Source organism: Mustela putorius, unplaced genomic scaffold, assembly GCF_011764305.1.
Source record: "Mustela putorius furo isolate JIRA1106 unplaced genomic scaffold, ASM1176430v1.1 tig00003927_pilon_pilon_pilon, whole genome shotgun sequence".
Taxonomy (NCBI): domain Eukaryota; kingdom Metazoa; phylum Chordata; class Mammalia; order Carnivora; family Mustelidae; genus Mustela; species Mustela putorius.
The window spans coordinates 1,834,133-1,857,979 of record NW_025422072.1 but is presented as its reverse complement, the minus strand read 5'-3'; the positions used below and the strand labels follow the sequence as shown (position 1 = coordinate 1,857,979).

The 23,847-nt window shown below is 40.4% G+C and overlaps 1 protein-coding gene across 1 annotated transcript in view; it reads left to right on the top strand.

Moving 5' to 3' along the window:
- Positions 1–23,847, top strand: part of COL19A1 (collagen type XIX alpha 1 chain) — a 327,913-nt gene that overhangs the window by 281,572 nt on the left and 22,494 nt on the right. The window contains exons 40-48 of the mRNA XM_045069374.1: positions 160–186; positions 4,185–4,238; positions 8,913–8,957; positions 11,415–11,459; positions 11,553–11,615; positions 15,341–15,376; positions 15,513–15,557; positions 18,175–18,345; positions 20,066–20,132. Coding sequence (XP_044925309.1) covers positions 160–186; positions 4,185–4,238; positions 8,913–8,957; positions 11,415–11,459; positions 11,553–11,615; positions 15,341–15,376; positions 15,513–15,557; positions 18,175–18,345; positions 20,066–20,132 — 553 coding nt within the window. The remainder of the gene's footprint in view (positions 1–159; positions 187–4,184; positions 4,239–8,912; positions 8,958–11,414; positions 11,460–11,552; positions 11,616–15,340; positions 15,377–15,512; positions 15,558–18,174; positions 18,346–20,065; positions 20,133–23,847) is intronic.

Below are 23,847 nucleotides of genomic sequence, written 5' to 3'. Positions count from 1 at the left end.
GTCTCCTCATCTTCTTATTCTCTAAATCCAAACTGTAGCAAAATAAAGTTTGCAAATACGTTGTATGTGTCTTAAAGCAAATTGAATTAAAGTGCTTTAGATTCTATAATTTTGCTTCCCTTGTTGCTTTAAAAATAATTTCCCATGTTTTTCTCTTAGGGCCCAAAAGGAGACCCTGGCCCAGTGGTATGTATATTCCCATGCTTTGTGTCATTTAGAGAATGAGTGTTTCTTGAAGTTTGAAAGAAGAGCATTAGGCAAATGGCCTGTTTTCTTGACCATTCATCGGTTAACTAACATGGGAGGCAGGAGGCAAGCCACCAAAGAAATACAGCAATGTGTTCATTTTTAAGATACATTGGTCTTGATGTCACTGCTCAGTATCGGCCTTGTCTCTCTTATTAGTGTATTTTCAGAATTGCCCTGCGATGGAGGAGGGCGCAGATGAAGTTGCTGATGAACAGAACACTTTACTCTGATAGCACGATTTTGATGGTTAACTCAGTGTAAAGTCGATTGTGGAAGAGAAATATTTACTGGAATGAAATTTCTTAATATGTCTCCAGCCTCTCTCTACTCCCAAAAAAGGAAGGGGCTGTCTCCTTGCTTTGGATGTCCGAGGCAGTTATTCGGTAGGAAATGTGGGATGCTGTCATCCACCTGCTGATTAGGTATAACGGCATCAGGAGCTTAGTTAGCACTCAGCGTAGAAAGAGAGCATGTCCTGCAGCCCCCGAGAGAGTGACGACTGTTCTCAAGCGTCCTTCTCAACCACAGAGCGTCACACTGCTGCTTCTGCCGAATTCCTTAGATCCCCTTCATCCCTTGGCGGTTCTTCCTGCCGCGTCCTTGTCAGGCATATGTTCATATTTCTCTTGTACTAACCTTGAACCTTAATTTATAGAGTACACTTGAAACTCAGATATACCTGAAGTTGAAATAAAGTTTCAAATCATTTGCCATTGGGAAATGATTCAGGAAAAAAAAAATTAAGGCCCTTTCATTACAGCACAGTTTGGTAAAACTGGATGAATCAATTTTTAAAAAGCAAAAGAAGAAGCCATAAAAAGTAATCTTTTCACATCTATTTGAAAATATATTTTCAAAATATATTTTTGAAATATTTGAAAACATATTTTCAAATATATTTCAAATAATGCATGTTCTTTGAAAATATATTTTCATTAAAGCACATGTTTTTTGTTATTGGTTGGTATATGTTAAGAACCAATTTTCTCCCCTGAAAGAGCAGGATTTTCAGCTAGTTTGTACCATTTTCTGAACCCCAATTATGTAACTTAGAAATTTCCTTTGTTTTCTTTTTTTTTTAATTGTAGGAAGTATTATTTATTTGTTATATAATTTTTTATTTATTTATTTTCAGCATAACAGTATCATTATTTTTTCGCCACACCCAGTGCTCCATGCAATCCGTGCCCTCTATAATACCCACCACCTGGTACCCCGATCTCCCACCCTCCCGCCACTTCAAACCCCTCAGATTGTTTTTCAGAGTCCATAGTCTCTCATGATTCACCTCCCCTTCCAATTTACCCCAACCCCCTTCTCCTCTCTAACTCCCATGTCCTCCATGCTTTTTGTTGTGCTCCACAAATAAGTGAAACCATATGATAATTGACTCTCTCTGCTTGACTTATTTCACTCAGCATAATCTCTTCCAGTCCCGTCCATGTTGCTACAAAAGTTGGGTATTCATCCTTTCTGATGGAGGCATAATACTCCATAGTGTATATGGACCACATCTTCCTCATTTGTCCGTTGAAGGGCATCTTGGTTCTTTCCACAGTTTGGCGACCGTGGCCATTGCTGCTATAAACATTGGGGTACAGATGGCTCTTCTTTTCACTACATCTGTATCTTTGGGGTAAATACCCAGGAGTGCAATGGCAGGGTCATAGGGAAGTTCTATTTTTAATTTCTTGAGGAATCTCCACACTGTTCTCCAAAGAGGATGCACCAACTTGCATTCCCACCAACAGTGGAAGAGGATTCCCCTTTCTCCACATCCTCTCCAACACATGTTGTTTCCTGTTTTGTTAATTTTGGCCATTCTAACTGGTGTAAGGTGATATCTCAATGTGGTTTTAATTTGAATCTCCCTGATGGCTAGTGATGATTTCCTTTGTTTTCTTATTCATGTTACCCCTCTTTTATCTGTAACTTTTTCATGCTTTCACCAGTCATAGCCTTCATTCTAAGTTTAATTTTCTTTCATCTGGTTGATAAAAATTTCCACCTGGCCTTTCTCTCTCCTACTGACTCACAGCCCCTAGAGGCCCCAACATGTCTCACTGACTCTTCTGGAACATTCTTTTACATTTTGCATTAAAAACTGCATATCAAGGTGATAACATTTTTTAAGCATTCTGATAAAGGATAAATCATAATTCACTGGATTGGAAAACAGGTAGCAGACAGATTCAAGTAGACTTTGAAGAAATTAGGCTTCAGATTCCTTAGCTACAACAAAGGAAAAAAAAAAAAAACTGATTAAAGGATGTTCCTTGCTTTTAGAGATGTGATTTAAGTGGGTGAAGCCCAAAAGCAGAAAATCTGGAGTAATGAAGTTAAATACTGTATAAAGCCTCAGATTTATCCTGCATAAACCTTTGAAATTATTCTTTGGGGCCTATGTCAGCAACAGTGTGCAACACCCTTCATTTCACACCAGTTGCCGGGTACAGAGAAATACTACTTCCTACTAGAGAAATAAGCGAGAAATGGTAGAATGACAGGTCACAGAGCAGAAAATGGAAAAGTTAATTTGAGGAGGCTGCTGGGCAGGAGGGGGAGATTTAGTCTTTGCATCCTTCATTTCCCATGACACTAGGTCTGCACCATTGTTTCTAATCTTCTCAGTAAACGTTTTTGTAGACAAAAATTACTCTTAACTGAATTTATCTTCTGAGGTGCTCCATTTAATTCCTTTGATATTTAATTTATAAGTGGCTTCAATTAAATACTTAATTATTAACTACTTTCAAGTAAATATTGATTGATGGGGTGACCACCTTCCTCAGTCCTAAGGATTGTTGAGGATGTAAACAGAGAGAATCAGTTTATTTCCTTTGTCAACAATCCAGGACCACTTTTATAGCACTTTATGCAGAATAGAAGCTGAACATCTTTTTTTTTTTTTGTCTGATTGTTATATATTAGTGGACATTTAAAAAGATTTCTAAAGCATGAAAAGTATCAAATCATCTGCTTGTTCATTAAGTGTTCTGTAATAAGGACAATATCAGAAATAATAATGGAAGTTGGAGACTTGGTAGTATTTTGAAGCAGATTAGAATTATACATGCAAAAAATATATTTACAGAGAATGGAAGCTCTCTTTTTATGTGATTATGTTGAAAGCATCCAGTGTCTTAAAAAAATATTTGCAGTTGACATCGGTTCATTAACAAGGAGGTATCAGACAACTACCTCCTTTATTTCTCTTGATTTAAAAGACTTCATGTTTATTTGCTCAAAATTAGTAGCTTCCTTCAACCTAAACTTTTTAAATATATTTCTTGAGAGCCTTCAGGCTCCAGCTGGCCTGGGACTATACACTAGAATATGCAATAGATTTTTTTTTTAATGGAAATGCTTATTTATCTTCTGCCAGTGACCCATGAGCTTGAGCAATAACTTTCAGAATCATCCAAGATGCTGCTTCTGGGGCCATCCCCTGAAGCATTCACAATTCATTTTGCAGAGAACACTGCAAAATGGTAAACTTCGCTATCAGACCTTCGTCTTCATCTGCTCTTAAAGAGCTTAGTCTTATTCTCCAGTCATCTAGCAGCCCTGAGTACCTCACACATTGGCAAACTTCATTAAAGCCCATCTTTCCTTCTAATTCTTATTGAAATTAGAGTTATCACTGACTGGAGGGATTCATTCTAATTAGATTCTTAATCAGAATAAAAACAATTAATCAGAAAATATATTCATACTTCTCCAGGGAATAGCTTTATTCTCAAACTATTTTCAAATATCAAATGCAAGCATACAGATGCTTGAAAAGAGAGCATACCAATTACTCGCTAAATTGCTAATCAGTGTTTGGGGATAGTTTTTTGTAAAAAAAAAAAAAAAAAACTTTGGTTTTCAAACGAAGGCCTAAAACAGCTCTTGGTCATTGCTTCTGCATTTCTCATGTTCATATTTAACAGGGAGAACCCGGTGCAATGGGGTTGCCAGGATTAGAAGGATTTCCGGGTATAAAGGTAAGTACAGGTGTCACTCATTGTGGTCACTGAGTCAACATCCAAAAATGTTTACTGAGCACCTCCTGTTGATCAGGAACTATTTTAGGTTTAAAGATAGCCAAGAGTACAAAACAGACAAAAATCTCTGCCTTCAAGGAACTTACTTTCTAGGAAGAGGATAGAGAAATGACAAGAATAAACATAAGTAATAATGTTGGTAAATTCTATGAAAGAAAGAAAAAAGTAAAGCAGGTGAAGAAGGCTCCAGAGTGCTAAAGGAGAGGTGGTAATTTTAAATATTGGTCTGAGATAGCAAGATCTGAGCACAGACTTGAAAGAGTGAGACACAGTCAAGTCCCCTCAACCCTGAAGGAAGAATGTCCCAGGCAACATAAATCAGTTCTAGCGATCTAAGGTGTAGGATGGTGACAATAGGTTACAGTACTTTACTATATACTGGAAAACTGCTAAGTATTCTCACCACTATGTTAATTAGCTTGATTGTGGTGATCACTTCACAGTATATGTATATATCAAATCCTCAAGTTGGATACCTTAAATATATACAATTTTTAAAAGACTTTATTTATTTATTTGAGAGAGATCACAGAAGGCAGAAAGAGAGAGGGGGAAGCAGGCTCCCTGCTGAGCAGAGAACCTGATGTGGGGCTCCATCCCAGGACCCTGGGATCATGACCTGAGCCAAAGGCAGAGGCTTTAACTCACTGAGTCATCCAGGCGCCCCTACAATTTTTTGAAAGCACAAACATTAGGTCTAAATGCACTGAGACCATGAGCATTCCTGCTCCACCAAAGGAGACCAGGGGAATGAGGTGAAGGATGGGGTTAGATGAAGTCAGAGAGATAGGGATAGAAGGAAGGTGGAGCCCAGTCATAGCAGTCCTGCAAAGCAATGCTACTCAAAAGCTAGCTGGTAGAGGACCAGTGCCAGTCTGAAAATTCTCTTATGGATTCTGTGGCAAGGTAATTACAGACTGAGAGTAAGTACTTAAAAACTTGTCTAGCAATTCAACTTTGCTATGATACTCAAACATGTGATCAGTACACTCACCTCGGCTCAGGATGTATTAGAACATACATGATAAACTGCTCCCCGGGAAGCACAAGTAGTTTGAGAAGCACCGATAATAAAGAGGCTTATTAGCCACTGTGAGGACTTTATCTTTCACTCTGAGTAAAATACGGAGCCAGTAGTTCATTTCTGAGTAGAAGGGTGGTGGGGCCCACAGCCGGAGGGCAGAAGAGAAGACTATTCCCATGATACAGCTGGGAGGGATGCTGGCTGAGATCAAAGTAGAGATGGTGGAGATAGTGAGGGGTGGCTAGATTCTGGATATACTGGGAAGGTAGAACCAACAGGACATTCTAATTGATTGGACATGGGTATGAGAGAATAAGGAGGAATCAAGGACACTCCCAAGTTTTTTGACCTGAGAAACTGATATGATGGGATAGTCATCAAGTGAAATGAGGAAAGCTATAGGCAGAGCCTGTGTGGAGAGGGTGAGGATGATCAGTTTAACTGTGGACATGAGGTCAAATTTGGCGGCATCTGTTAGATAGCACAGTGGAAGTATCGAGTAGGCAGAACAAGAAAAAGGCATGGGGTTTGAAAAGAGTCTTAGGGGAGTTTTAAACTTGGTTGTTCCAAGTGTATAGACGCTGTCTTAAAGCCAGGAGACTTGACAGAATCTCCAAGGGAATGACAGATGTTATAAAAGAGAGGAGGACTGAGGACTGAACACTGAGGCCTCCAACATAAAGGGATCAGGAAGAAAAGGAAGAATGAGCAGGGAAGACCGAGATAAAATGACCAGGGAGTTATGAGGAAAACTTGGTGTCCTGAAAGCCAAGTGATGATTGTATCAACGTGAAGAGGGTAATCACTTGTCTCCAGTACTGCACATGGGTCTAGCATGATGGGGATGGGGTCAAGTAGGACGGTCAAGTATCAACCATTGGATTTAGCAGGATAGAGGTTTAACAATAATAGATTATTACTATTCACTCTTTTGGTAGGAGCAACTGTTGGATTTAAATGGATTTAAGAGAGAATAAGAAAAAAAGAATTAGAGATAGCAAATACAGTATAAACAATGGCCAAGGAGTTTTGCTGCAAAGGAAAGCAAAGAAATGGGAAGGTGACTGCTGGAGGAAGTAGGGTGGGTAAGGCTTTGTAAAATGGGTTTTAGAAATGGACCGTAGAAATATCAGATTAGTTGTATGCTAAAGGAATGATCTGGTAGAATAAGGTAGGGGGGTGATGATACAGGAAGAAAGGGGAGAATTGTTGGAATAACATCTTCAAATAGCTAAGAGGAAATAGGAACCGGTACATAAAAGGATGGTATGTCTTCAAAGAGGAGTCTGGAGAGTTCATCTCTAGTAACAGGTGGAAAAACAAGAGTGTAAGGGTACAGACACTAATACACAGGAAGAATAATTGGTTGGGGTCTATAGAAGTTCTTTTCTGGTTGCTGAAATTTTCTCAGAGATAGGGGAAGAAGATCATCGTCTGAGAGTGATGAGGGAGAAGAGGTAGGAGATTTAAGGGGAAGGTCTTCTAAAAGAGAGGGAGAGTCCTGGGGCCACAGAGTGGGATGACTAGGCAGCCCCAGAACACCCCTGAGGTTCATGGGTATAAACTGAAGTGAGACCGGTCAGGGAGATCTTCTCCAGCATGTACACCCAGGTAAAGACATAGATTTAAACAAAGTTCCAGTTTTGACAGGTGAGTACTAAAAAGCAAGAATGGGCCAAGAGAGTCAATGGTGTACAGCAAAGGAGTGATTAAAACAAGTGACCATGGAATTTAAACTAAATAAATAAGGTAGAGAGGCCATTTAGAGAGTTGAAGGATGATGGAAGATTTGTTCAATGGATTAGAGGTCTTGATAGCATCAAAAGTGTGAGAATCCAAGGTACTTATGGGAGTGAATTAAAACTATGGTGGCCCAATATCAGAACGCATGAAACTGAGTTTATGGAGGGGATGGAATTATGGTTACTGACAAGGTCTCCGGTATAATAGTGGGAATAAGAGGCCAACTCATTAGAGGAGAATGGTTGAAGGAACTGCAAGACCTGAACTTTGGAAGGACTATATTGTCCAAGAGAAGGTTTCTTACTATTAATATTAAACTTTATCAGATATACAAGAGTTTCCACTGAATAAAAAGTTCCAATATATTCATTTTGGTGGTTAAAATCCCATAATTTAAGAGGAGCCTGAGTGAAACTGGTGAGAATTACCTGTTTGTACTATTTGTCCTCTATTCTATTAGTTCTTTTTCTATTTATCTAAGGATATGCTTTATAAAGATACTACTTCTATTTACATGTTAGAGTTAATCTCCTAACTGGTCTGACCTTTCATTTTCATGTTTGATCTCACAGTCTATAGAAACATAACATTTATGTAGTCAAATATCAAACAATTTTTCTCTATGTTTTCTTGTTTTGCTTTTATGCATTGAGTTCTTTTTATTCTTATTGTCAACCAAAATCAGGTAGTCACTTCGTGTTTTCTTCTAATTCTTTTATAGTTCATAATATTTTGTTTTTTACATAATCTATATGGGATTTACGTGGAGTATAATGTTAAGAGAGGAATTAAACTCTTTTCAAGGATATTACTCCATTATTAGTACTATATTTTGAATAATACATCCCTTTTTTTACTAAAATCCTATTATAGATGTTGGCCTATGGTTATATTGCATTTTTATATTGCATTGATATACTGCTTAATCTTATACCAATATTCCATTATTTTAATTGTTATAGCTTTATTATATGTTCAGGTATTGATATTGCTAATCTCTGTATTGTTCTTCTTTTAATTTTTTTCTTTTATCTTCTCATTTATTCATTATCCAGGGTGGACTTTAATATCACCTGGTCAAGCTGCAATTTCATAAGAATTGCATTAAATTTATAAATTAGACTGGGTAGCAATGACACCTTTACAACATTGTCTTGCCCTCCAAGAACAAAACATACCTCTTCCTTTAATCAAGTCTTCTTTTATGTCCCTGAGTGAAGTTATAAAGTTTTTTAATGTAGGTTCTGCTCAACAAAAGTTGCCATTTTATTATCCCGTATATAATCATTAGCACTTTTAGCATCATCAGCTTTATCTAAAATACCACATTGCCTTTGGAAAAAGAGTTACATCACTCTGCTGTTCAGAGCAATTGAAGGGATCTTCTGATGGCCTAGTGAGGAGAACTACAGAATCCCTTGTTCTAAATATCTTATTCCAACCCTACATCGAATAATACAAGTGTAGGAAAAGCTTTTTAGAAAACCTTCAATGTGCTTTCTTTTTTAAGTATTGTAATGGATTACTTTTGGAATAAAAATACTGTTTTGACTAATCTTAGCTGTAAGTATGTGTGAAGTCCTATTAAAAATAGGTCACAGAAATGATAACCTGAATGTTTATTTTCGTTAAGATTATTATTTGCTTTCGTTTTTTGGAAAAAAAAAAAACTTTAACAAATTCAGTTAGCTACTAATTTTTATTTTCCCATCTGATGATACTGATAATGCTTATCAACACCAAAGAAAAGCTTCACCAAATCCAAATACTCATTTGAGCATTAATTTTATAGACAAAGATGTTATAGATATCATCATAAGCAGCAACTTTTTTTTAAATCCCAACAGGGGGATCGAGGCCCAGCAGGTCCCCCAGGAATAGCTGGAATATCGGTGAGTCCAGAGTACCTCACATTATTTTCACAAGGAAGCAATTCTATCTCCGCAGTCAGTCTGTGGCTAGGGACCAAGAAGAGGTAGGGAGCACACAGTAGCTCTTATAACAATAGGTTCTAGAAACATCCAGTTAAAAAAAATAAAACCACCTTGTCCCTATTTATCCTCGAGAATTCTCCTTTCTTTTTTATTTTTTTAAAATTTCTTTTATTTTAAAGAGGGAGGGAGAGAGAGGGGAGGGGCAGAGGGAGATGGAGGGAGAGAATCTCAAGCAGACTCCCCACTGAGTACAGAGCCAAGCATGGAGCCCAGTGTGGGGCTTGATCCTTAGGATCATAACCTGAGCTGTAACCAAGAGTCCAGCACTTCACTGACCGCACCACCCAGGCACCCCAAGACTGTTCCTTTCTTTATTATCTTTTCCTTTTTTCCCCCAACTTCCTTAATGAGGGGAGGAGATGCCCAGTTAATTACAAGTGCCAGTACGTTAATACACGAGCCCAACTTTGAGAAGCTAGTTTTGTTTCTCTGTTCTTGTCATAGTTAAGGTTTCTTGGCCCCCAAAAGACGAAGCTCTTATCTTTAGGCATGTACTTCAAGTTCTTGATATTAAGCTGCAATCTGCCTGAGTTTTCCCTTGGCCTGGTGTTATTAACAAATCTTTACTGCTGCTAATGTTTCCTCGTAAACTAGCCCTTCCAGACTCTCAATCATTTTTGTTGCTCTCTGGTGTCAAGTGTTTTAATCTCATCAAGGTCTTTTCAAATGAATAGGAAGTACTCCAGGAAAGGTTGAAATCATTTCTCTGAGCCCTAGGGATCATTCTGATCTTCATTCATGATGCTCTAATTAAAATTTTGTGGCCATGCTTTATGAGTAAGAGCCCACTTATCCTTTTGTTCAGTGCCCCTGCAGGGTAGGCCCAGGGTAGGAAAGTCAGTGGAAAACTCCGTGCTTGAATCATAGGCACACAGGAGAAGAAAGGGCTCTATCGTCCCACTCACCACCACCCACAGACATCCACTGATACCCAGCACCACCCAGAGCATCCACCACTCACCACTGCCATCCACCACCACCCATCACTCCCATCCTTTAAAAGGCCAATAGCCATTCTCTTTTATTCTGTGTAGATATTAAGCCCAAGAACAAAAATTCAAAAGCCATCCCTAGTCTGTAGAAAACCATCCTTTGTAGAGGATGAATCCCCTTATTTAGCAGTTCTATCCCTTTCTCGTATTTTCAAGCCCATCCAGAGATTTCTCCAGGGCTTGTTTCTCCTGCTTCTTCCCAGGATGACACATGGGTAGACAGGAGGAGGTGTCTGTGAGTGCTGGCAATGAGGTGAGGCCTCCAGTCAGCATGCTGTCCCCCAGGTTTTCCAAGCTCCCCCCCAACTTTTGAGATTTCTGTTACCTGCTACCAATGTCCCTGATCCCTTTGTCTCCGGCCTCCAAGCCTGAGCACTCTCCCCGTTGCGGCTTATGCCAAGTCCATGTGGGACATTAGCCTTCCAGCTCTAACATATCCCCCCACTTGGGCCCACAGGAGATTCGGGAGTTCCTGCTTGTACACACGGGCTCTGGGGAACCAGGACTGCTCTTTCAGGCCTTGTGTCTGCCTCACTTCACCACTCAGCCGTGTCTGAACCTGTGAGGGGGGCTCCTCCCAGGGCTCTGGACAGCAAGAGGAGTAAAGAAAGGGTCCTTCTTTTTCAGATTCCCTCCTAGGAAACCTATTAGGGTTTCTGCAGCCTTGGCTCCATGCCTGTATCCCTGTGTTATTTGTTTTTCCGTCCATGTTAATTAAGTCCAAGGGATAGAAGGGGGTTCCTTCTTGAAGCTTGATCTGGACACTTGGGCACTTCTCACTTCTGGGCTCTAATGGACCATCTTCCTCTCTTGTCCCTCCCAGTTGCCTCTCTACCCAACACTTCTCTGTTGTCAGTCCTGCAAGCTATTATGTGTTGGAATAAATCCGTCTTGTCCCCTTCCTTTCAACCAAACATGGCTTTTCAAGTCAAACATGGTGTTTCTTCAGGTTATCCTACTATGAACTTAGAAACCCTCTTAACAAGACACAAAATCTAGGAAAGACTTCTTTGACCCCATGTGCCCTCCCTCCTCCAAAGTCGAGAAGAGCTGCTGATCAAATAGGCACTAAAGATATTTCCAGTAATGAGGATACATTGGTTTCATATTTTCTCAAAAATAGTACCGTCCACTCCCACCCGTCTGCTATACACATATGTGTACGTTCAGAGAACTGCATTCTAGTCCATACCTTGGAGCCTCCAGAGTCAAGTATATGTCCCCACAGCCTCTGTCCCATTAAGAATGCCATTTTAGTATAGAGAGCCACAGGCCTAGCAGCTCCTTAAATTCACAGGCAGGGAGGGGATGGTGTCATGCCGTAATTTGGCTCCTAATGTTTCTCCTTGCTTTGATTTCCCAGGGAAAACCTGGAGCCCCAGGGCCTCCGGGAGTCCCAGGGGAACCGGTGAGTTTCTAGTCACTTACTCCACAGTTGTACTTACATGCAGTTCCAGAGCTTTCCTTGGCAGCTAATATTTGTCTGTGGACATGCCTATAGGGTGACAGAGGGCCTGTTGGAGATATAGGTTTCCCTGGACCAGAAGGACCCTCCGGAAGGCCAGTAAGTACTTTTCATTATTTAAAATTTGCCAGTTTGAGAAATATTCCAAACACTGTTTATCTCTTATCCAATCACTGTCCTATCTCCTTGGAAAATCTGATGTTTGTAGTTTCTAAGGAAGTAAGAGCAATTTCCACAAATGGGTCTTTGGGGGTGTGGTTCTCCCTGAGTGTTCTAGCTCTGTATGAGGTATCTTTAAGTCTTAAACAATGATGAAAAAAGTGAGATTTTGTTTGGTTGTTTGAAGTGTCAGGAGATTAGACTCATTACTTCTTAAGTCTGATATTCTCCTGGTTAAAAAACAAAATGGCCTTTCACATCCTAAAATATAAAAAACCTGAAGACTCACAGATATAACTCCTGGAGGCCAAGCTAAAAACTGAATAAGAAGCTATGTTCTCAGATTCCCTTCATTATCTATGGACCTTGTTCTTCTACCTTCATAAATCATGCTTCTAAACATAGCATCCATTTGGTTCCTAAAAGAACTCTTGGATACTGACATATATTGCTATAACACAGTAATAATCATTCATACTAATTCAGTTTACTTCAACATATATTTATTTAGTCTCTTCTGTTTGCTAAGGACGGGGGGGGTAGACAGAAAGATGAACGACATGCAGCCCTCTCGGGTTTACTCTTGATAGAACATCACTGCTCCCTTTGCTTGTTTATTTGTGAGTGGGGAGGGATGCTATTAGGAGGAGGAGGACACTGAAGGTGAACAAGCAGCACAGAGTTCACAAGGCTGGGTTAGTACCTCTGGGAAACCTCTGGGTCTGAGTGCTCCCTGGCCTCCCCCTCCTCAGAGAAGCAACATAAAAATAGAGGAAGCATATACAATTTAGAGTCAGAAAGATATGGGTTTGAATTGTGACTCAAAGGGTTTTGTGAGTCACTTAAGTAACATGACATATGGTACACATTGTCAGTCCCTGGCCCTGGGAGACACGCAAAAAATAGCTTCAATCTGGAAACCCACTGAAGCATTTGTAGTGGGGAAGGAAAATGGAGTATACTCCAGAGTATCACTCTTGACTATTCTGTGGAGAGCGGACTGTAGGAAGCAGGATGGAAGCAGACAGAATAGTGACCATAATCTCCTTGAGAAATAGTGATGGGGAGAACAGGGAGATCATGAGGAGTAAGGGAGTTTAGGATGTACATCAAAGGGAGAGTCAGCAAATTCTCTGATGGACTGGAAGTGGAACGTGAGAGAGAGATAAGTCAAAGCTGTGGCATGGGGTCTGAGCAGCCATGTCACAGTGGCGTTTTTGGTGAGATGGGAACTACTGGAGGTGGGTAGGTTTGGGAGGAAAATCAAGAATTCCCTGCAGTGGACACATTCAACTTCAAGCACTCCTAGACCTCCACTGGAAATGTCAAGTAAGCGGTAGATATACGTATCTTGAATTAATGGAGAGGTCAGGACTGGAGAGACTGATTTGGGTATTTTAAACCTGGGTCTGAATGAAATGTAGTCCCTGCGGATTGGGAGGGAAGAAAACATTTCAACTGTTAGGAAAAAAAACACAGCAAAAAATCTGAGAAGGTGCAGCTGGTGAGATATGAAGGAAACCAGGTGAATGAGGTTTCCTGGATGTTGAGGGAACTACGTGTTTTAAGACAGAGAAATGATGAATCTAGATAAATCATGTGAGAGCTGACAGTTCTGCACTGGGTTTAGAAAGTGGTGGTCCTTGGTGGGAGAGGTTATAGCACACTTGCATCTTGGTAAGAATGATCCAGTCGAGAGGGGAAGTTTTGATGGTACCATAGGAGTGGAGATAAATTTGAGTAAGGGGAGAACACTGGTATTCCATTCAGAAGTGAAAATCGGCCTTCACAAGGAACAGGGGCAGCTCATCCTTCTCACCAGGAGGAAGGGGACAGGCAGACATTGGTTTACAAATGTGTACAAATGTGTGTAGGTTGGATCTATAAGAGAGAGATTTCTCTCCTACGTATTTTCTCAGGGGAAGAGGAATCGAGGTCATTGGTTGGGTGTAAGGAATCAGGTGGTGAAGCTGGAGATCTGAAGACAGGAAAATCTGTGAAAGAATACTTAAGGAGAGAAGGAGAGGGAGTTGAATCAGGAAATCCAGGACAGCCTGGTAATACAGGGCGATACTTGCACTCTGCCTGCATTCATTTAGGTAGGAACAAGTGAGCAAGGACATGCCTTTTTCTTCAACCACAGCCAGCTGCTCAGACGCAGACATGTGATAGACAAAAGGCTGCTTACACCCAGGTGTGGAGTTCTTCCAGATAAGTGAGATGAGGGAGGGAAAAACAAATCCATGCAGGTTATTCTAAAAATCTCTAAAAGCAGTACTTGTCTAGGGAAAGCAAGTTAGTAACACCTTTACATACAAAGGAGAAGACATGTGATAGTCTCTGATGAATTACAAAAGACAAAAAAAGGAAAAAAGAAAGAAAGAAAGAAAGACAGACAGACTGCACTGTTTCTTTTCTTACATTGTTACCAAAAGCATGAATTACATGTTAACACTAGATACATCATCTTTTATTCAAGTGGTACAGCTGGGTTGTATCATCCCTTCCCCCACTTCCTCTCCTTAATCAGCTTTATCTTTGTTGCCTGTGTTTCTGGATGTAATAAATTCTTTGAACCACACACTGCAGGTAACGTGTGCCTAGTTAGAGTACTCTACATAATTCCCAGATGTTTCAGAGAGGTTGGGGGACTTTGGTTGGGTTATCAGCTGTGACGGATTTTCGTGTAATTTACAGCAGTGAAAACATGTGCTTGTCTGCAGTTCCATCCTCATAAAATCCATTCCAGCACAGCAAAACTCTCCTAGGCTTTTCAGAGGAACATGTCCATGCAATTGCCTGCTAGCTAAGAAATCATTTCCCTCACCTTGATCTCTCTCTTCAAACCAAATCTCAAAAACACATCTGCTATTGAACTCTAGGTATTTGATTTGACCCCAAGTGCTTTTCCTTCTGACATCTCCCAGCCACAAGTTTTCTCCATCTCATAAATCTCTGAGTAGGGGGCTTTATTTCCACCTCCAGGACAGCCTTGTAAAGTTTGGGAAACTTCCAGTTTACTAATAAAAAAAAAACAAACAAACCCAAAACACTACTTAATGCTCTCAAAAACCATGGTCACAGATTTCCTACTTTTCTTTCATATTCTCCCACTGGAAAATAACAAATTGTTCTCTAGCCGACAGTTTATTTCATAGGAGGATTGTGCTCTGGCCATGTTATGAAATTTCCCCAGCAGTAACTGAGACCATTTACTGAGAATGACTCTCTGTGCTAGAAAATTGTTGGGCGGTAACAATAAATGCCACCCACCAGCCACCCAGCACCACAGGCCACCTTATTTTTCAGATTGTACCTAAGAGAATAAGTAATGAAAATAACCCCATTGACTATTTACAGTGACTTGGGCATTTTCTGTTGCTTTACCAAATCCTGAGTTTTCACATAATGACTTTATAAGGAAAGAAGCATATGCTATTAGGAGTCAGTAATTTGCCTGAAGTAAATGGAACTCGTCAGTGACAGAGCCCGAATTCTAACTCCGGACCATCGACTCTCTCAACTTCGTTTTCTGTTTCACTCCACTCCCTCACCAAAATAGCAGAAATGTGATGATTCGGTCCTCAAAACTTTACCCTTTTATTGTGTTTAACTATGTCTACCTATGTAGAATTAGGAATATTGATCATCTTCTGTCTTTATAGGGAATAAATGGAAAAGACGGATTGCCTGGTGCTCAGGTATGGAAAATACCACTTCAGATAAACATTCTCATGCAAAACCTCATTTGCAGTACCTGTCAAAATACTTGACTAAGCAGGCTGGGGAAAAATCTTGGCAAGCAGTGATTTTTTAGTGTTGGCATTTGTTTTTCAGGGTGTCATGGGTAAACCTGGAGACAGAGGCCCCAAAGGAGAACGTGTATGTATATTACTCTTCTGATCATGATTTAAGCCTGTCTGCTGCAGCTGCCTCATCCTTTGGGTTACACAATTTGTCTGTGGATCCCTGCAAATCTCCCAGTATGACACATTTAGGGTGTATGTAATCCAAGATCTCTTCTAGGCATAAAACAGGCCCATTGAAGGACCCCGAAGCAGGCCATATGGCTGGTACACCTACAACAATGACCTTTCTTCAGAACGAAGTCTAGTGTGCTATTCCACTTGGGAAAGCTTTGATCCTCCTGTCTCGAACACATATTCCTACGATAGCGATCACCCATTTTCTTGTTCCTTAGAGTAGGGTTTCTCAACCTCGGGCACCATTGATGTTTGGAGTGGACAGTACTTTGCTGTGAGTGTCCACCCTGGGCACTGTAGGATGTTTCGTAGCATCCCTGGTGTCTAGCCAACAGATCAGGCCGCCATCTTCCCTCCGCTTGTGACAACCGAGAATGTTTCCAGACATCACCTTCTGGGAACTGGAGTGGCCCTTGTTGAGAACCCGTGATCTCATGGAATATGAAGTCAAGTAAAGGGGGATGGTGGTGTGGAGAGTGGAACCGAACACATAAAATCATGCCAATTCTGTCATATACTTTTATTGAAATTGGTTTGGTTGTTGGTGTTGTTCCAACTTCTCATTATTTTCTTTAGTGAACCTTACTGTTTTCAAGTAGAGTTGGAGTCAGTCCACTGCAAAGATTCAAGCACTGTAATTCAGTGAAACTCCTGGGTGGGTTGCTAGTATGTTGCATATGTGTTTGTGTATTGGTGTCTAGTTTACTCATTTTTACTTATTACACAACTAATTCATGATAACTGAAGGTCATATGAAAACAGAGATAATATAAGTAAAAAGTAAAGAAAAAAGTCTACGTTATCCCCTTGCATAGAGATAAGGATTCTTAAATTTGTACAAATACTATTTTGGACATATTTCTATTTCTTTCTTATATATGATATACATGTGTACTTAATGTATCAATGCAAAAGAATATATGCTCTTCCAAAAATGTGTTCAGACTGTTTTGTAAATTACTTTTTTCACCTAACAGTATATAATGACCATCTTTCCGTGTCAGTCAATACAGATCTGCATATGACTTTTAGTGGCTATATGTTATTCCACTGTTTAGATATACCTTACTTCACTTTCCCAGTCTCCTTTTTCTGGATATTTAGGTTCTTTCCAGTTTTCATAATAATAAACATCACTGTCATGAACATCCTGGTGCCTAAATTGTAAAACAATTTTAATATGCTGAAGACTGTGATTATTTTGCATGTGATCACAGTATCGATCAGCATGTGCTAGTACTTCTTTTCTTTATTGTTTTCTTAATCTGACTCATCTCAGGTATTTCCCCGAAATGTGAGTTGATACACCTATATGCAGATATATTTTTATAACTAAAAGAATAACGTTGAAATTAGGTCCATCTGCTTTTTCTTCTTTCTACATGACTTCTTTCTACACCTCTTCATTCCAGGATCAAATAGATCCCTATAATTGTTCATCTGTTTTCATTACTTTTTTTTAAATCAACAGAAATGGAGTTGGGCCCTTTGCACGGTAGTCACAAATAAGAGTAACACAATGAAATACACAGCAGCCTCAGTGCACCATCCCATCATAGCTAGTGTGGTCATCACCTTCTGGCATTGGGGAACTGAGTATTTGGAATATCTCTAACTGAAACATGCTATGGTACATATATACCCGTCTCTCCTGATGCCCCCCCATCTCTAATGAACAAACACATGCACTAGTAGACACGTTGCTGGATAAGTCAGCATTAAATAAACTTCTTACCACAGTCAAGCCACCTAACACTATCTTATACCTAATTTACTATGGCACTTTACTCAGCGAATTCTTTTATTCATTTGTTTATTAAGTATATGATCTCAGTGATGACCCTCCACCCCAAGTACCTGCTTCCTTTCTCATCTTTCCAAGTTGTTTATGTTTGGGACACAGCATGTATGCATCTGCACACACACACACACACACACACACACATACACACACACATTCATACAACAGTAAAACACAAATAAAGAAACCAACCCACATAATCTAATAAAGATTCTGATAGAGGTAAAAGAAGAAGAAAAGCACATGATTTGGGAAGGATTTTGAGGGTGCTAAAGTTTTTACGTAGCGTAAAAATTTTGGTGACCATCTTCATTCAAGTACAAAATCCTCTTGGCCATCTTCCTTTTTTATTGCCAAGGAGACCCAGGCCTGAAGTGAGAGCCGCTGTTGACTTTCAAAAGTGTCATCATTCTAGACAATCAAGTACAATCAAGTACAACCCACATTGTCACTAGCTTTCTAAGGAGTGCCTTCAACATCCCAGTCATTGTTCTAAGCAGTTGACTTGACTCATTCATTTCCAGCATCACCCTCTTTCATGGGTATTATTAATATCTCCACTTTATGGGACAGGAATCTAGGGCACAGAGGGCTCAATTCTCTTAGTGGAGGTGCCACAGCTAGCAAGTGCCCGTATGAATGCAGAACCTTTGCTCTTAACCACAGCTTACATGTTCTAGAAGAGATCACTCTTATTAACTTCTTCCTTTAACAGGGTGACCAGGGAATTCCAGGAGACAGAGGCCCACAGGGTGAACAGGGGAAACCAGGCCTTCCAGGCATGAAGGGAGCCATAGGTCCTGTGGGGCCACCCGGAAACAAGGGCTCCACGGGATCCCCCGGACACCAAGGCCCTCCAGGCAATCCAGGCATCCCAGGCACTCCAGTGAGTAGTGCCGAGAGCTCCAGCAGCTCCTGGCTAGCATGGACCTCGTATCCCTTTGAAAGAAATCAGAATTCATCCCCGTGAAAGCAATCATAATCCTTTTAAAAGAAATAAAGTGAACCTAAACAGATCTCCACTTAGGAGATCAATACCTGCCACTTATTTCGAGTTATGTACCACACCCTCCGCTAAGTACTTCCTCTACATCACCTCTGCAGAGCCTCACAACTCAGAGGAGGGTGTCCTATCCGCCTCACTTTGACGAATGCAAAAACTCAGAGTGGACTTGTTCAGGGTCACACTTATTGAGTGGGTTAGACCCAGGTCTGACTGACTCCAAAGCCGTGCTCTTAAATACCATCTATAATGTCTCCTACACTACACAGATGACATATGTCTGTTTTATGTGAAAACTCTATTTGTTGAATATGAGAACCACAGACCTGCCCTGAGTGGTATTTTGACGTGGAAAACGGGCCAAGAAGGAGTGTTTGGTTAAGGAAGCTCATATTACTATTAATACCCTCTGGAGGTGTGGTGGATGGTCATTCACAGAGGAACTTAATTAGAAAACATCCTTGTCAGGGAGAAAGGTGGATCCTGGATTGGGGAGGGTGGGGGTGGGGGTGGGGCAGGGCTCTAAGGACACACTGTCCTCAGATAATCAGCCAACACCAGATGGAGGGCCAACTGGGGCATTCCCACAATATTGAGATTCTTTATTTTTATCCATTTTCCCTAAGCTCTACTTGAATAAAGCCTGTATATTGAGTTCTCAGTGCTGTGTCAGTAATTGGTATTAGATGCATTAACTCAAGTTCATATATCCCATATACCATGAAAATAAAATATTGAAAGAGAGCATTTTGGGAACTATACTGCCCTATAGAAATCATCATTTTATGAGCCCATCATATTGTCTTTAATGCCACACATATACACTTGAATAATAACCACTAAAAAGAGAGGAGCAATAAAATACTTACAAATCCTAATGATCATGGAAAATAATAGCCCTCTCTTAAAAATATCAAGGTACTACAGTAAAATGTTACTATTATAAATGTTAGGTTCTCTCCCAAATTCATGTAGCTTCATTTGTTAAGGGGTTAAAAATTCAACTGACATCCTTTATCTACTTCCCTTTCTCATGTCCCATAGCGTTTTCCATTAAAAAAGGAAAATTACTTAGTACAAATATGCTCACAAAGTGTAAATTACAGAATAAACTATACCATAAAAATGACTAAAACTTAGTAAGTAATAACCCAGCCCACTTGGAGTTCTCTTCCTTTAAAGGTGCGTAGTATCCTAGATACTGACTTCACCAGTGCCCAGGGATTGGTTAGAAGTTAAACTGTGCCTGGGATATTAATGTCCTGATAACACTGTTCAAGTTCTGTAACTTCAGAAAATGAAGTAATAGGAAATGTCTCTCCTAATCATATGAAGCCATGTCTCTCCATTTAATAAGAAATATGTTCGAGTCACTGGTTATGATTCCAGCCCACGGCTTTTAAAGCAATTATGCACTTCAAGTTCTTCTCAGCATTTGATCAAAACAAAGATACTTATTGCCTAATAGAGCCAACTGCCAAAAGCATTTTGTTTGATAAATGTTTCTCCACGGAAGTTTCAAGTATGCACACCAACCCAGGATTCCTAGTCTTTATTCATTTGTGCTATGCTCAATTTTAAGACCTTTTTCCCCCTTTTTTAGGCTGATGCGGTTTCATTGGAAGAAATAAAGAAGTATATTAATCAAGAGGTTCTAAGGATTTTTGAAGGTTAGATCTACTTAATAAACATTTCTGAATTTTTCTCCAGTTACCACCTCCCATCCACTGAAGGGGATCCCTTCAGCACTCTCTCAAAAGATGGCCATACAACAATGATGTTAAGAGGCAACCTACTTTATGGGGTGGGGGGGGGGGCAGATGGGGCATCTCGGTTGGATAGAAAATTCTTCCTTACACTGAGTTAAACTTGCCTCTCTCTTTCTCTCCTCATGGCTGGTCTGTTAAGTAGCACAGGTGAAGCATCTTCCTCTCGTCCCACGACAGCCCTTACCATATTTTCCCATACCCATGGTACTTCTCCTTACTTTTCTCTTCTATGTGCAACTGTGTCTCGCCCATCCTGTCACCACTCTTTTTAAATGACCCTTGTTCACCCAGGAGTATTTTGACGAAGGCAGAGCACAGTGTGTTTTGATCTAGACCCCGGTCAACAAACTGTGGCCCACCAGCTAATTTCACTTGCGCCCAGTTTTTGTATGGCCCATAAGCTGACCATGGTTTCGCTTTCTTGGGGGAGGGGGAGGTTAGGGAGAAGGAGCATGTAGGAAGTACATTTTTAAATGTTTTTTTTTTAACTCGAAAGAATATTTCATGATGTGTGATAATGATCTGAAATTCAAATTTATTTCCATAAAGTTCTATTGGAGCATAGTCAGACTCATTCTTTTATGAATTTTCTCTGTCTGTTTTCATGCCAGGGTAGCAGAATTGACTAGTTGTCATGGGGATTGTATAGCCTGAAAAGACTTAAATATTTACTATCTGACGCTTTGCAGAGAAAGTTTTCTAACCCTTGATATAGACACTTCAATACTGCTGCCTAAGATAGAATCCCTTAAAAAAAAAAAAAAAAAAAAAAAAAAAGAAAACCTTCCTTGATTTTGATTTTCCAATTAACTAACAACCCTGGATCTTATTTACACAAACTTTTACAAATTAGGTGTTTCTCATTGAGCAGTGTGTCCATTTTTAAACTCTAAGTGTGTGATTTAATGTTTCTTTATATTACATTTCAAAAGGTTTATGTTCACGCATTGTCCCAAACTGAAGTTATCTTGTGGAATGTTGTATTACTGTAGGGCAGGTGGACTGACCCTCAGAACTTGGTGCCATTTCTGAATTTTATAATCATGTCATCATTCCATTGTGTTTAGAAATGTTGAAGGAAAGAGTCAGGAGTCAAGGGTTAGGCCTTTCTTACTGCCATTGCGTTCCTGCTCTTCATTTGTAAATTCTATTAATCTTATTGTTTCAGTGACCTCTGAATCCATATATACAGTTTTTGAAAATCTACTCTATATTTTTTTATCTGTTCCCAAGATATCATATGATTTTGTCAAATGACTTGCTAAAATCAAGATCACTCCCCTCAATTGTGAGCTTAATAAACTGGGGAATTTTTGTCTTTAAAAAACGAATCCACATTGGCTCTCCTGGTTCCTGCTGCTTTAGCACAGCCTCCTCTCTTTGCTAAATTAAATATATATTATTGAATTTTACAAAGAATAAGATTACAAAATGCCCCAACTTCACTGGAACTTGTCCTACTGCAAACATGGAATTAGCTACTCTCCAAGAAGCTCTGGTTATTTTAAGCAGTAATTAGTATTAGAGACCAAAATCTCAATGCTTGCGTGTACGTTATCTTATTTCTCGTGAGCACTAGAGATGGAGCAGAGTTAACCCAGTAACTTTGGCTGCTTTGATGACAAAATAGAGAAAAAAAATGATTATTTGTTTTTTAAAGGTAATGAATTCATGCTGTTGATTTCAGTTTACATTGATCTCTACTAAGTATCTTTACCATGCTCTGGCATGATAAGTCATTAATACAATTCTCCACTGTGTTTTTCTTTCAAGCTACCAGGTTTCTCTTTATTATTTTAATGTTGCCCTTCAATCTAGAAATCCTTTTTTACTATCTTTTTTGTTTGTTTGTTTGTTTGTTTTTTGGGATCTTCAAATCAAGCATCATGAAAGAGCCTCCAAACTTTGCAATTTAAACGTTCCTTCTCCACAAACATTCCTCAAGCATCAGCTGCCTGAAAAAGAAAAAGGCCTCTCAAGTGCTCCAGAAAAGCACTGAAAAAATACAGATGCATAGGCAGGTCCAGCTAATTTGCAGGACTCGATGCAGAATAAAACTGTAGGTGCCCTGATTCAAAACTGTTGTGGAATTGTAAGACAGCCACAGTTAAACACTATACCAAGCATAGGGCCCTTTTGAGCAAGGGATTCCCTGTGACTCACAGGTGGCTTGTTCTTGAAGCCAGCCCTGGGCACAGGACCTCCAGGACCTCAACATCCACACACTTAGTAGACACCATCATGGAAGGGAAAATACCTACAAATATGTTTTTGAATTGTGATCTAAAATTCTCCTTTAACTCTTAATGTCCATGGGCTCTAGTGTCCACCATTGTTTATCTCAGGCAGCTTTAATGTGGAACTACAATTCCTTAAACAACCTTAGATTTAGTCTGAGATGTGGGAGGTGTTCATTTTGCCCAGTGGACTGGATGAAGGCATGGCCCCTGGTGACATGACCCTGCATTCAGCAGAGGAGACGTACCACTTCCACCCATAGGAAGCTTCTAGCTGGGGTGCCTGGGTGCCTGGGTGCCTCAGTGGGTTAAAGCCTCTGCCTTCGGCTCAGATCATGATCCCTGGGTCCTGGGATCAAGCCCCACATCAGGCTCTCTGCTCAGCGGGGAGCCTGTTTCCCCCTCTCTCTCTACCTGCTTCTCTGCCTACTTGTGATCTCTGTCTGTCAAATAAATAAATAAAATCTTAAAAAGAAAGAAAGAAAGCAAGCTTCTAGCTGCCCACTCACAGGCCATAGTGAGATTATTCCTGTGAAGAACTCTCCTGAGGAGAGAGATCAGGGGAATTGGACCCCTCTCCATCCGTCTTGGGGCAGGCTTTGCAGCTTGCACTTTCTCTAAGTCTGTGGGCTCCCCCTCTGCAGTCCTGTCCCAGCTTTCTCTCCTAGTCACTCCTTGCCCACCAGGAAGCAAAGGGTGCAGAGGCTGCTCCAGGCCTCCTCTGGCTTCCCTCCATCCACCACCAACCGTCCCCAGTCTCTTCCAGCCTGGCGAGATCCTTCAGCAGCTACATGTCTTGTCTCAAAACCAGACTCGAAGGTGGAGTGCTCGAGGGATCCTGCTCTCCCACTTTATCATCCTTTCGCTCGAGGTCCGCACTGGAGCCTATGGTGACACCTAGACCCAAGCCCCAAACCTGGGCTCTCCAGCTCCTTTTACGGATGCTCAGGCGGTCCCTTCCCTCAGATCTAACACTTCGGGCTCTGCCTCAGGCCACCAAGCCCTCCTTCATCAGCCCGATGCCCCCATCTCAAACCCACCCATGGTGGAAGAAGGTGCTTTCCTACCAACCCAAAGTCTGGGTTTCTGCTAGATCACAATGGACAAATATACACCTAATCCAAAGTGAAATTAAATTCCCTATTTGATTAGCCAACAGGGCAAATCATTGTGCAAATAAGGTGACCGCAGAGTGGTGCAAGATGCCGTGCGTCTCAGCTTAGGCTCTTTTGGCTTTATGAGGGCTTTTCAGCTACCCCCACCCACAAATTAACTAACTTTATCTGAGAAGCTTAATTCTTGCTATGATACCACCCTATTATACTTGGAGATTTCCATCAACACACAAGAATTTGCCAACCTGTGCAGGAATGTGGACA